Raw genomic sequence first — 15,107 nt, 5'->3', positions numbered from 1 at the left:
TTTTTCTCATAAAGTGAAAGACATATAGCACCCTGTGTTGTATCTCAGTTCACCTCGTAGTTCTGGATTTAAATAATAATATTATTTTAATAATTGTAATAAATAAAGGCTGTATAAGTCGCGCTAGTGAGCCATGCAAAATCACTGCAAGGGAAATTCCTTCACTGTGACAACCCTAACACCATTCAATCAATATGCTTCATTGCTCCCAAGTTTGTTTGTATCGAGTTTGCGATGATGTCACAGCTGTAGAGGCAGCGCATCCCACCCACTTTGAAGTGGTGCTAAACTTTAATAAAAAAGCAAACTGAGCCAAAGTAAAGCAAACGGAGCTACGTGACGCCGAGTCATACCACACAATGAAAAAGCAACTATACATACAGTAGCAGCATGACTTTAATCATGAATACCTTTAATAAGTGGTAAGGTGTAAAAATCACCTGTCTGTGTGGTCATACCTGTGTTTACAACTGTTAACCTGACAATAATCAAGTGATAAAAAGCAACCATGGAAAAAAAGTTTGTCATGCATAGATGAATCTGATTAATACATTTTCTTTAATTCATCAGCTGGATGAGTTTAACAACCCAGATTGATGAAACTTCGAGTCTCTATTCACTCGCAAAAAAGGCATTTTGTATGTTTAAGTGAAATTTTTTTTTAATCAGTCGGTATTTGGGTTATTCTTTACCCTTCTCTACAATTATTCTTCGCTTTGACAAAGGATAAGGGGACAGTAACAGAAATTATGTTTCAGCAAGGCCACAAAACAAGTGACCTCTTCAGGCTTGAGTGCCGAGGTCTCTAATTATAAGTTTTACAGAATCTACTTATCCCCCTTATTTCTCTCGCTCTCTCTCTCTCTCTCTGGTGTGGAGTGCATGCTAATGTTTAGTCTGTGATCTGTTGCCCTGTTTTGTGCCTAATTAAACAAGAGTAATTCATGTTCATTTAGCCGCTTTTAAAGAGCTGGGGTCTCTGAGTGCATTTCAAACTCACTTTTAGTAATGTATGATATAATCCTGAACTTTAACACACACACCTCCACACTGAAGTGTCTGAACACTCTTATTAAAGATGATTCACTCTTTTAAACACGAGCACAGCCAGTGAAATATACAGCTGTAATGCCTCATTTAAAAAATGTTTATCTAATTTAACTACTTAATGATAATAAATTATAGCATTGCGTTACTGTGTGTGCGTGCGTGCATGCTTGTTTCTTTTTTAAAGAAGAGCATGAGAGGATGACAATCATGTGACCTTCTGTCTTCTGTAGGACACAACAGCAGATGTTTTGCTGAATGTTCTCTATTGTTTCCATTCAATGAATGAGCACAGATGTTGTTGAGCTTCAAAAATAACAAAAGTGACAGTCCTCTTAAGTGTATGATGCTTAGGAATCAACTGTAATTTACAGACAATCAATTTCAGCTGTGTTTTTATGTTATTTGTGACCATGGACTACAAAACCAGTCATAAGTTCCAAACTCTTCAAATAACTTATGGTTTTGTGGTCCATGGTCACAAATGACATAAAAACACAGCTGAAGTTGTTTGTCTGTCAATCCATTTTGACTTATTTGGGTAAAAATGTGTTTTTTATACCAAGAAAGTGACAAGATGAAACCCACTGTTTTCTGTTACAAACCTTCACATAGCATCTTTAGGTTATAATAACATAAAAAATTCAAATCCATGATTTGATTTTCAAAGATTTATTATAAAAAAGATTATTTTTTTCTGCAAAATGCAATAAATCTCTGTGTACTAAAAGTGCCGTCATTAATGTTTACAATGCGTGGAATGGTGCGCTGTGATTGGTTAAGCTGATTTATTGCATTCTGCATAGAAGGAGGACTAGCGTTTGTCGTGGTTTGGAAAAAAAGGAGGAAAGATGACGGAATAACACGGCGGATATCAGATTTTCCGTAAAATGAAGAATTGAAGAATTTCATGGCCTGATACAATACAGATTTTTGCGCTAAATAATTATTTTTTAAATGGCGCTTATTGCGTTTTGAAATTTCCCCAGTCTCATGTAGATGCGAATAAATAACACAAAGTGTGAAAATCGTGCAATATATTGCAAATTACCAGTCCTTCCCATTCACTTAAAACAGCGCATCTTTTTTGTTGTTTTATTTATTGGTTTCTCAATTTTTATTAAACCATTTTCGCTTGGGTTTAGGGTTAGATTTGAGATTTGCTTAAGTAGGTTATTTAATATACAGGTTTCTCCATGTTTTTGTATATTTTTAAGCCATGGTCGCTTGGAGTTGGGGTTAGAATTGGGGTTTGGGTTAGGATGTAATTTTTATGTAACAAAAAGTTGTTCTAAACCCAAGCGAAAATTGTAAAAAAATAGAAAAAAATTGAGAAACCAATAAATAAAACGACAAAAAAATGTGCTGTTTTATGTGAATGGGAAGGACTGGCGTATCATATGCGCGCTATATTGGAATTTGGCATATGTATTGTACGAGTTTTCACACTTCGTGCTATTTATACACATCTCCATAAGACTGGGTTCAAAATTTTGCAATAAATAAATTATTGTGATTACACTTGTCTGTCTGTTATGCTTTTTATTTTTAACAGTATATGATCTGTTTTGGGTAGTACTTTACACTGTTAAATAAATAAAGATACAAAGCTATCACTGGGGCAGTACCCTTTAAAAAAGGTCCTAATATGTACCATTTAGATACAAATACAGTATGCATCTTTGAACTCCCAATATGTACCTTTGAAGTACTAATATGCACTTTTTGGGTACAAACGTGTACCTTTTTGAAAGAGTACTGTCCCAGTGACAACTTTTGTACCTTTATTTTTGAGAGTAGCAACTTAAAATATATTTTAAATGCTATTTTTACAAAGGTTTTCCTACACATTTCTGTCCATTACGTTGCATAATATAAAAAGAATTCATTATATTTTACATTTTTGGTATAAAAAGGGTTTGGGTTTAGGGTAAGGTTTGGGCTTATTGCGTTTTGGACAAACCCTTCATTTGTAGGAATGGCCAACAATACATTGTTTGGGTCAAAATTATAATTTTTATATTAAGTAAAGATATTTTGTAAATTTCCTATCAAAAATATATAAAAAACGTATTTATCATTAGTAATATGTGTTGCTAAGGACTTAATTTGGACAACGTAAAAAGCAATTTTCTAAATATTTTTATTTTCTGCACCCTCAGATTATTGTCCTATTCTAACAAACCATACATTAAAGGGAAAGCTTATTTATTCAAATGTATAAATCTCAATTTCAAAAAATGTACTCTTATGACTTTTGAGCCCTATGGTTTTGTGATCCAGGGTCACATTTGTCATCATCCATTTTATTTTATAGAAAGTGAACCTAGTGAACTCCTTTTTATAATCCAGATAAAATAACATTACATTGTGACAGTATTTTCATTTGTGGCTATACTGTGCCTTTAATTAAAGTAATAAAAATAATCCCTATCTCATACTGTATGGCACAGTAAAATGTGTTTAACAGAGTATCTCAGCTTTCATTATGGCTGAGCCAGCAGTTCTGTAAATCTGTAAATGACAGAAGCGTTTGTGTGAGTAATCTCCGAGCTGTCCCGCTGTTAATCACACTGAGAGATCATTTTCTGTGAGGAACTACTAATATCTGCGTCTGTTTGAATTAAATGTGTTCACCGTCCAGGATGGGTTTATAATGAAGTGCGTAAATGTTCCTGCTGCTGTTAGCGATTATCTTTAACACAGGCGGAGGACGGCCGTCCCGGAGATGAGAGTCAGCAGTTATCACCGTACGTATGGCTGTGTGCCGGAACAGTCCCGAAATTACTGCCATAATGCAAGAAACTCACCTGTCACTCAAAGACATCCGATAAGAAATTGTTGTGGGCATAGTTTTTGTGTTGTGCTATTAATGTAGGATTCGTGGAACATATACACATTTAATTTCTCAGGGTTGTTTTTTAGTCGTTGTTTCAGTAGTGATTAACTGATTGATTCACGATTCAAATATTCTTTGATATGTTTGTGGAACTAAGCTAAACTACTAGTTAGTGCAGTGATGGTATTATAACGTGTCATCTAGCAGTAATCAATACATTACAGTTTTAAAGCTGAGAGAAAAAGTAAGATATTTGATTTTTTTTAGTTTCTGAAGTTCTGTGTATGTATGAGTTTGTTATTGATAGACAGTGAAAATAATTATATGACAAAAGAAATAATACACACACATTACTATTCATATTATTGTTTGTTTCTTCACAAATCTGTGTGTGTGTTCAGGAAAGTCATTTTCCTGCTGACATTCAGCAAATTCAGAGTTTTTGCTCTTGATGGATTTTAGTGGAAATAAACTCCACATGTTTCTGTCAAAAATCTTTCATGTTTTATGGAAACTTTCCATAGACCTAATGACTTTTATACTATACAAACTATATATTCTATCCCCTTCCCCTAACCCAGTTGTTCTCAGAAACCTTATTCGCACATCAATTTAGGCCCAGAAAATGTTCGTAGAATTGGCAGAGAGGCTTCTGTGTAACATTCTGTGTGAACAAATGGCATGCCGTAGTGAGGACGCGTGTGTCATCGCAATAAGAAGTTATCGTTCAGCTCTTTGTCCCATGGGGAATTAAATGAAGATTAACATTCACAACGAGAAATGTCTGTGAACTGGACTAACACAGAGATCCTTACTATCCGCGCTGAAGCTGAGATCATTCACAACCCATCACACGCTCCTTGTGATCTTATCATAAACAAAGATGCACGCACAGGGTCTTGCGAGAGAGAAATCACAGATAATCAGCAAATTTTAGATGCATAAAAACATACCAAGTGCAGGACTTTAAATACAGGGTTCCCACCGGTCCTTGAAAGTTTGTGAATCTGGGAGGAAAAATTCAAGGCCCTGGGAAGTTGTTGACAACAGTGTTGGGGGTAACGCATTACAAGTAACTTTATGTAATAATATTTATTTTCTGAAGTAACGAGTAAAGTAACGCATTACCTTATAAATGTACACATTAATATTTGAGTTACTTTTCAGTTTATTTAATTTGATAAAAAATTTAATTAAACTGAACTTATACCACGGCCCTGTTGACTGCTTTATTCTGATTGGCTTAGAAATGTTCCAGTGTTTTGTTATTATTTTTTGTAAACCGCACACCTAACCTGTCAAATGTCTTAAAAATAGGCACCAGAGCGATGTTTGTGGTAACCGTTGTATAAGAGGAATAATTGACTTCTTTGAATTATAAGAAAATAATGCACCGCACACCCAACACCACAACAGTTAAGTCAGAAACGGAAATACCTGCAAAGCCTGAAAGAGATCAAGCCTCAGCCAAGTAAGAAGAAGTAACGCAAAAGTAACGCAAACGTAAAGTAAGCATTACTTTCCATGAGAAGTAACGAAGTAACGCAATTAGTTACTTTTTTGGGGAGTAACTTAATAGTGTAATGCATTACTTTCAAAAGTAACTTTCCCCAACACTGGTTGACAATATACATACATAGATATACGGTCATTGAAAGTGCTTGAATCTATTTTATTCAAGATGTTTTCTGAAAAAAAAATCCATTCCTTGTGTAGTGTCGGATAATATCATAAAAATTCTAGACTTTTTAAGCCTTAAATGCCTATATATTCTGTATGTGAATGTTGATTCATACAAAAATGCTTTTTTGCATATGAAAACGTCTCTGGTTATGTAACTGAGAAGGAACATACTTGAACATACTTGCCATACTTCCTGCGTCCATGTAATGCCGTCTTTGGCAATATTTCAGATAGCAATATACTTTCTGTCTCCCGCATCACCTTGTCTTTGTCATTAAGCCTCACCATTGGTTGAACTTGATATACACATTTAGACGCACTTACCCCTGGAGGCGTCCCCAAAGTGTCACCGCAGTGACGCAGCGTGAGTTCCTTCAAAAGGGAACTGCAACAATGTATCTTAAAAGATAACATGATGTAACCTTGCTCTCACTTGAAATGTGTCCCCACATTTAGTCCTTGAATTTGAGGGTATTGGACCTGGAAAGTCCTTGAAAGGTCCTTGAATTTGAAGTTAACTAAGGTGTTGGAACACTGTAAATACATCATGTGTCTTTACAGGATGTGTGTGATGCACACACAGATTTTGGAAAATAATTGGCAGTGTGAATAAACCAAATTCAAACGATCCCGGACAAATCCTGGAAGCATTTTCCGTGTGTGTTTCATAATATTTGTGTGAAAAGGGCTAGAGATTTTGATGTGCGCCCCTTTCCTGTGTAGGGTCCATCCGTTCGTTCACCCACCCCAAAGCAAATTCATGACATAAAACTTATAATTTACAATAAACAAATTGTATTAAATTACACAATGTAGTGCTGTTGGATAGTAGCCTTACTTTTCTAATGTTTAATTACACAGAATTTATGATAAATTTATATATTTTTAAAAATATCATAAAACTGGGGGCCCTCTGGCACCAATTAATGCCTCTCAATTTACAACCACTTGCATAACCCAAACTCAAAACTTAACTCTCAAAAAACTTTCTGTATTTTTTTTCATTTTCATATAAATTTAGTTTGATTCATAAGTCCCCACAAGATGATAAAATACTGGTATTACTAACACTGTGGGAACATTTGGTTCCTGATATTGTAGGGCAGTCTCCAATATGGTTTGCCAGCACGCAGTACCCGCCAAACACATTCTATTAATAGCCTCAATTTATTATTTATTTAATACTTCACTTTATATTAGCTTGGCTTATTTAGCGTTTTAAATGATGATAAAACTTACCAACAAGTAAAAAGATAAAACCAACAAGTAAAACAAAAAAAACAAAAAAGTTTTTGGTCAACTATATCAACTACACAACTACAACACACACACACACACACACACACACACAAACACACACACACACACACACACACACACACACACACACACACACACACACACACACACACACACACACACACACACACACACAATATCATACTGCTGTATTTATTAAGAAAACCTCATAAAAATGATCTTTAAACACAGCAACAGTTTTACACTTCACATGCTTAATTGCTGCAATGCAGGTGTGTTTTATTTGTGTCTGCATGTGTTTGTGCATGTGTGAGCATGTTATTCTTTTGTATAAATGGTCTGTTTTGTGTTTCTTTAAACTGAGATGAGTTTGGCAAGCTTCAAAAGAAGAATATTTCCATCCATCTGGATTACCACACATCTACATTTCTCTCTCTCGCTCGCTCTTGCTTTCTCGCTCTCTCATCTCTAGTTTAGTGTGTTGTGTCTCTGCAGCTGATTCAGTAGGTTCATTAGGATTCAGCAGTGTGTGTTCAGCAGGTTAATTACTGCAGACCCACACAAACTCTTTATCCTGCATGAACACAGATACCACACGTGCCACAGTAACCGGACTCACACTGTTTTACTGCACTTTACTGCAAACTCTCTACTATACCATCAAACGCTTTACAGCCCATCCTTCCTCTCATCAAAGATGTTAAAGTCACAGCTTTGCAGTCAAGTACACTTAACTGCTCTTAACTTCTGTCTGTATTATCCATCTCAAACAGCATCTGATGAGTACAGCATACTAACATTTTTTTAGATGAAATTAGCTTTAGTGAGTTTTAGAGATGCTCCGATCAAGATTTGTGCAGCCGATACCGATTAATGATTTGTTGTCTTTGTGATCGGCCGATACCAATGCCGATTCTTCAAGCTGATATGCAAGCTCTTTGATGACTGTAACTGTTAACATTAGCACCGATGTTGCTTTTGTTATATTACTTGCAGTAATTGGATATATTGTTGTTTTAATAAATTAGCACAACAAATATTTCTTCTGCTAAGAGATATTTAATATGCCTTTAAAAAGTCTTATGCCTGTTAAAAGTAATAAAATAAAACACTTCAGTCTTTACTGTATGAACTAAATATACACACATTCGTATAAAGTACAACAGTTCTTCAGTGAAGAGCAGAGAGTGATTTTATATAGATATGAATTAGGTTACTGTAGCTTTAAGACGTGAGAACGTGTGTGCGTGCATCAAACTCCAATTTTAAACTCCAATAAAACTGTTACATGTTGGTGTCCATTAAAGTCCTGGAATGTTTTCCTCAAAAACATAATTTCTTCTCGACTGAACAAAGAAAGACATCAACATTTTGAAAGACATGGTGGTGAGTAAATTATCTGGATTTATTTAAAGAAAATGCACTAATCCTTTAAACTCTGTTTGCTCGCACACATCAGACAAACATTCATCCATTTTTCACATTGAGGTGACTCTTCACAACTTTTTTATGGTTTTACTGCAATTTAACAAGTTTACGTAAGAATTTGACACTTTGATATTTGATACATTTACATTTATGCATTTGGCAGACACTTTTATCCAAAGCGACATCACAAGGTATACATTTTTTATCACTACAGTATTTGTGTTCCCTGAGTTTGAACCCATGACTTTAGTACTGCAAATGCAATGCTCTACTATTGAGCACGACATAAGTCCCTGGATAATCCTCAGTTATTTTATATTTAAAAAGACATTTTTATAATAATTTCAGACCAGTATGTTTACTGGATCCACACACACGCACATACGATGAAGTAATGTGTTTGTGTTTCTTTATGAATAGTGTAAACCAGAGTTATGATTGGACACAGAGAGATGAATGTGTCCATAGCAGCGCAGAAATATCTGTCTTCCTTTGGTATAATAGTGGAATTAGACCGCTGTGTGTTATCATGTTTCTGTTCAGAGGCGTGATTCGCACAACATTTTCTGCAAAATACTGCAATTTGGAAGTGTTAGAAAAGCAAATGTCTGGTTTATCTCTGCACAACATAACACACGCACACAATGTTTTATAGAGTTTGTGTGTGTTTGTTATAATGTACAGAGATAAACCAGCAAGACTTCTGCTTTCTATAACACATCCAAATTGCGATGTTTTGCAGTCCGCTACATCTCGGTGACATTGTGTTGTTTGTGTATGTATTAAACTTTTATGTTAGCTCTCTTCTAATAGTTGTTGTTTCGCACTGTGATGTGTCTGAGCCTTTGGTCACTTGGTCACTTCATGCATTTTTTTTTTTTTTTGATTTATGAGTCTCGACTGTAAATACAGCAAATCTCAATCTCGTGAGATTTCAGAATAAGCATGGTTGAAGATATGCAGGAAGAAATTTCAATGATAGTGTTTGGAATGATTTTCACAGAAAATTCAAGAAAAAAAGAAAAGGGTGAAGTTGTGGAGACAGCGGGAACATGGTCTGTACAAGTTCATTTTGCATCAACTTCACTTTGTGCTGCAGCATGACTGCTCCTGACTGCTCCCTTTCTGATTGGATATTGTTTAGTTTTACATGATAATCTCGAGGGTGTGCGCGTTTGTCCTCAAGGTTCCCCCCACACATCAGGAAACATGTTTAATATTTAGAATTCGAGATCCAGGTGTCTTCGACGTTCTTCCGATCAGGTTCGGACACTCTTAACACACCTCACACCAAGGGAAAATCTGATAAGATAATCTGTTGAACCATCAAGATAATCGGGACATAGCTAGGATTGTCAGAAGGGGGGAAATCGGCCCAAAATCAGCCCAATTTATCTTTGATGTATACCCAGCATAAGAGAGAAGCATTTTATTAAGCTTTTATAGAGTTTTTGTGATTGTTGCGGGCAAAAATCCTTGATCTTGCAGCACGTTTTCTTAACAAATGCGATGGAATATGCAGGATATTTATGCAATTTTATTTGCGGGACCTTGCAAAAATTGCCGGAACTTGCAAAACTGTTTGCAACTTTTAATGATGTTCACGTCACATAATCACATCACTTCATAACGTTCCCATAGCAACAGGGGACATGGCTGCGCTTGTGTAAAGTAAATGCAAAAATGTTTAACTTTGTCCTAAGATATAAATGACTTTTTGCTACAAAAATGCGGGGAAAATCATGCAAGCCCCGCATATTTTGCGCACAGAAATCTGTCATTTATGCTGCGAAAGTGCGGCGTATTTGAAAAAATGTGGCCCATGCATAAATATGCGGACACTATTCATTGAATCATGCGATTGCATAATTGCATTTTTTTGGAGGGACTGTTAAGGGCTTTTACCCGTCATCGTCCTGTCAATCATTGCGCCATGTCCCTCCCACTGCACATTGCAGCTTGTGCTGGACCACGTGTCCGCTGCCCAACATAATAAATGCAGACTTTTGTTGTTTAAGCATCATTGTAAGTTTTTAAGGGAGCGTAATGAATAGTGTATTTGCATCAGATTAATATCCATTTAGCCAAGACACATTTATTTGGCTGAATTTAAATTTAATAGTTTAAACAAACCAGATAGCTATACGATCAGAGAAAATGCATAAAGCGACCAGATGTAAAAATATTGAATGTAGGAAATCTCATAGATAGTTGTTATCGTGCAGACCCTAATGTTTGACTTCCTGGTCACACGATCATATTGAGACGTGACGTTGATGTGATTGTATTCATGTAGTTCATTTCATACAGTTTCCAAAACACGCATCTATTCTGCCAAATGCCCAAATTCTCATTACCGCTCAAAATGTCAAATTGTAGCCCTGTGGCACTTTTCAAATCGATTTTTGGCCCAATTCCTACTCGTAATCTCAGACATGTTAATTCAAACGAGAATTAAATTTCCACACAACCCTGGCGTTTGTCAAAAACAGTCATTCACAAAGGTAATTCGGCAGGAAATTTTTGTCCTGGGAGAAAATCACTGACATTTTTGTTCACATGACAAATAAAATCACAGACTGTTGTCTGGTATCCCTACGACAAACAATTACTATGTGAATAAGCCTCTGGATTTGTTTCTACTACGTTTTCTGTACCACAATGTCTCTCCTGAAAAGCAATATGATTTTGTAGAGGCCAGATTAAAAACAGAGCACAGTTATTTTATATATCCTCCAAAATTTTCAAAAGAAGTCTCAGTGATGTCTCAACCTGTGTTTGAGATTTATGAAGAAACCAAAATCTCAAGTCAAAGATCTCAATATAAACGCAAATATTTCTTATCGAATTCTTTCAAGGCCAGATGATCTGTGGATGTCCATACAGAATGTCAACAGTTTATTTATATTTTTCCCAAGAGATTTTATGGGAAATATCCAAGACAAGGTTGATACCTAAATGAGATGTGTCATCACCAAACAGATGTGCTCTATTAAACTCTGTTTTTGTTTGTGTGTTTAGGTTGTAGTAATGCTGATTTGAGAAGTTTAGCATCCAGACTCAAAGACTGGTTCGGGGTTCTGCACACGGACGCCAACAGAGACCTTAAAAGTGGCGCAAGCGATTCAACTCAAGGACGTGAGTACCATGTTTGAATGAGGAGATGAAATTCACTTTAAAATCTGTGAAATTTACAGACAAACATTCACCTATCTTTCTCTCTCCGGCAGGTTTTGACACCAGCATTTTGCCGATCTGTAAAGATTCTCTCGGTTGGATGTTCAACAAGCTGGACATGAACTATGACCTGCTGCTTGACCAATCAGAGCTCAGCGCCATTTACCTGGATAAATATGAGCTGTGCATGCGACCTCTGTTCAATTCCTGTGACTCCTTTAAAGATGGAAAACTATCCAACAATGAGTGGTGTTACTGCTTCCAGAAACCTGATGGTGAGCACTGAGGACATAAAATCACACAAACATTTACAGTATGTGCTTTAGTGAATATTCTGGGTCTGTGTGCAGCTGTCACAGACAATCATTTTGATTCACATTTTACTGCTATATTCAGCAATAAGTGCTCCCCTTTTCAAAAGAGAAATTCAAGTTGAATACTTAATCCAGCTGTATAGTCACCACAATCTCCTGCCAATTCGGCGGCTAATTCGTACGACCACGCGCTTTTGACCATTTACTTACGCCCCTGTGACGTTAGGGTTAGGGGTTGAGTTTCATTATGTTTTTATATAAAGTTTTTGTATGATTCACTTTGAATTAGCCAACACATAAAAATATGTACAAATTACTGTGAGATTAGGCTGGTATATCCTTTGCAAAAAATACTTTCTTACTTTTCGTGTTTTTTGTCTTGTTTTCAGTACAAATATCTGAAAATTCTTAAATCAAGATGCATTTTCTTGATGAGCGAAATGACCTAAGAAAATAAGTCTAGTTTTTAGACCAAAAATATATTTGATTATTTAGATTTTTTTCTTACCCCATTGGCAGATATTTTTTAGCTTGTTTTATGTATTTTAACTTCACTTAAATTAGTTTTTTTTTGTCTAAAAATTAGACTTGTTTTCTTAGGTCATTTTCGAACCTAGAGAACACACATGCTGATAAAAATCGTATACCTTGTAATCCACTGCAAGTTGCTTTGGATAAAAGCGTCTGCAAAAAATGTAGCTGTACTTTTCGTTTGATAGTTGACTGTCGGTTCTTGACTGTTTGATCGATGCACGTGACATGTTAAGCTAGGGCCACACCAAAAGCCTTTTTAAATCTTACCAGATTTTCAAAATGTAAGAGATCACAAACATGATTTCACAAAATCTATGATTTACCAGTTTTTTTTCTAAAGTGTGAGAATTTGTCGCTATGGCCCCCACACAACAGGATTTCTGATCGTAAATATTCAATATGTTGACTATTTCCGATTTCCAATCAGAGCGGCTCGACATGCTTAACTCTTTCCCCGCCATTGACGAGTTATCTCGTCAATTAACAGAACACATTTACATGAAAAAACGTGTCCCTGATGAGGTTTTATGTTAATCTGTAATACTGCACTGACCCAAGATATAAAAAAACTGAAGCAATTTTTTTTACAAATTTAAATTTTTGTGTATGTTTTGACAATCGTTCTGAATCTTTAGCAAAATTCCTTCACAAAAATGCAATTATTTCAGCTTTTTGCTTAAAAAATATTTTTTAAGAAAAATACCCATATTTAGGACTTTATAAGCCTAGAAAAAAATATAAATAGGATGAAACGTTTTTTTTTCCCCGTTTTGTTTGTTTGTTTTGAAGGCAAGAGGGTCTGTTATAAATTGATATATTTGTATGTTTATATATTTTTAGAAGAAAATTTTCCTGGAAGTCATTTTGTGAAACTTTTGTGAAAATCACAAAAAAATGCTGGCGAGCAACTTTTCAAAAAAGGCTGGCGGGGAATGAGTTAAGAGCAGATTCAGACACTCTTAATACACCGCGCACTACAGGATCTAATCTAATAAGATAATCGGTTCAACCAAGAAGACAATCAGGACTTTACCTAGGATTGTCAAATGGGCAAAAAAATCGACCCAAATTTAGCCCGATTATCTTTTGGTGTGTACCGGGCTTTAATTGTGACCCTGGACCACAAAACCAGTCATAAGGATCTTTTTTTTTAAGGATTTTTACATCATCTGAAAGGTGAATAAATAAGCTTTCCATTGCTGTATGGTTTGTTATAATAGGATTTGGCCGTATTGGCAATATTTGGCTGAAAAACAACTATTTGAAAATCTAGAATCTGAGGATGCAAAAAATCTAAATATTAAGAAAATAACTTGTAAAATTGTCCAAATGAAGTCCTTAGCAACACATATGGGTGATTCTCACAAAAAGTTGGTTTTAAAAATGTCAAGCATGAAAATGTAAAAATTGCTTAAATTTACTTTTTTTCCCACCAGACATTGAAAAACAAAGTCTGGAGTAAATGGGAACATAAATTAAAAACTTTTACTTATCATTTAACACTTTTTGTAACATAATTTAAAAAATTTGTCCTAAAAAATCTCATTACCGCAACAGTCAGAAAACATCAACACTGACATATTTTCAAAATGACATGACAAACCTGAAAGATTCTTTAATTTGGAGATTCTGCACATGCATTTAAAATCAAAGTATTATGCTTCTATTAATTAAATTAACATTTAATAAGCATCTGTTGCGGTAATGATAATCAAAATGTCGTGTAAGCATTCTGACAAGACAAAATTTCAAATTAACTGTAAAAAAAATGATCTTACCTGGTAGCCATCTTGAAGTAACTGGTCCATGTGCTTGGTCACTCAAAATCAAACTTTATTAAAATTCTGTATGTGTGCTTAAACTGTTCTCAAAAAGTGTTGCGGAGGATGAGAACATCAGGCATGGACACATCATTTTCCTAATTTTTCTTCATTATTATTTTATACATGAATATTCAGTAAATATTTTTTCTGTCATCTAAAGTAGTCTAGCAAAACATCCATTTCTTTTTTTTCTTAATATTTTTGTGTTAATTTGATTAAATTACAACATAACGCATGTTCAAACACAGCCGGACACATTGCGGTAATGAGAAGTTCAGCAGAAAATGAGATAAAATTTACAATTATAAATTCTTTTGTTGAAATCACACATTGTGCAAGGTAGAACACAGTGTTGTGTTAATTCTGATGCTTTTTAATGTTACTGTATTACACATTTTAAAGCTAAAATCATTAGTGCCGTGGTGTTTCAATGGTTTCGTGAGAATCACCCATATAACTAATGATAAATTAATTTTTTTATATATTTACGGTAGGAAATTTACAAAATATCTTTATGTAACATGATCTTTATTTAATATGCTAATGATTTTTGGTATAAAAACTATTATTTTGACCCAAACAATGTATTGTTGGCTATTGCTACAAATGTACCCGTGTTTATGACTGGTTTTAGGGTCCATGGTCACAAACATTGATAAGCGTCTTTTGGTGCACATAATCGCACATTGTTACAATGTATCATTGAAACCAGTTTTTCCTCCTCTGTAACCACTGATAACTGTGTTTTAAATCTCTGTGTCTGTGTTTCTCCAGGTATGCCATGTCAGAATGAGATGAACAGGGTTCATTCTCACAGCAGAAGGAAGACTATGTTAGGTTAGGTCCTTAACTCATCGACATCAATAATCCTGCTTGATAGACTTCATACCTGTATTATGATAGAATGTTATTATTGTCTACACATTCTTATGCTTCATTCTATATATTATAACGAACAGATGGCTATTTTTAATAATCTCTCATTGATTTGATCTGTCTGTC

General features: G+C 35.0%; 2 protein-coding genes across 4 annotated transcripts in view; both read left to right on the top strand.

Annotated features, from left to right (window-relative positions):
* etf1a (eukaryotic translation termination factor 1a) overlaps positions 1–15,107 on the top strand; it is a 112,398-nt gene that overhangs the window by 49,121 nt on the left and 48,170 nt on the right. The gene's annotated exons all lie outside the window — the stretch shown is intronic.
* The window catches only part of spock1 (SPARC (osteonectin), cwcv and kazal like domains proteoglycan 1), a 190,704-nt gene that overhangs the window by 168,361 nt on the left and 7,236 nt on the right, over positions 1–15,107 (top strand). For all 3 annotated transcript variants that reach the window (XR_012358020.1, XM_055177305.2, XM_055177306.2), the window contains exons 8-10: positions 11,279–11,395; positions 11,488–11,709; positions 14,880–14,942. Coding sequence is in view for 2 of the 3 variants with exons in the window: in XM_055177305.2 (XP_055033280.2) it covers positions 11,279–11,395; positions 11,488–11,709; positions 14,880–14,942 (402 nt within the window). In the remaining variant the exon portion in view is untranslated. The remainder of the gene's footprint in view (positions 1–11,278; positions 11,396–11,487; positions 11,710–14,879; positions 14,943–15,107) is intronic.

The sequence above is a fragment of the Misgurnus anguillicaudatus genome, chromosome 16 (assembly GCF_027580225.2).
Source record: "Misgurnus anguillicaudatus chromosome 16, ASM2758022v2, whole genome shotgun sequence".
NCBI lineage: Eukaryota > Metazoa > Chordata > Actinopteri > Cypriniformes > Cobitidae > Misgurnus > Misgurnus anguillicaudatus.
The sequence above is the reverse complement of the archived record's forward strand: the minus strand, read 5'-3'. Positions and strand labels throughout refer to the sequence as shown.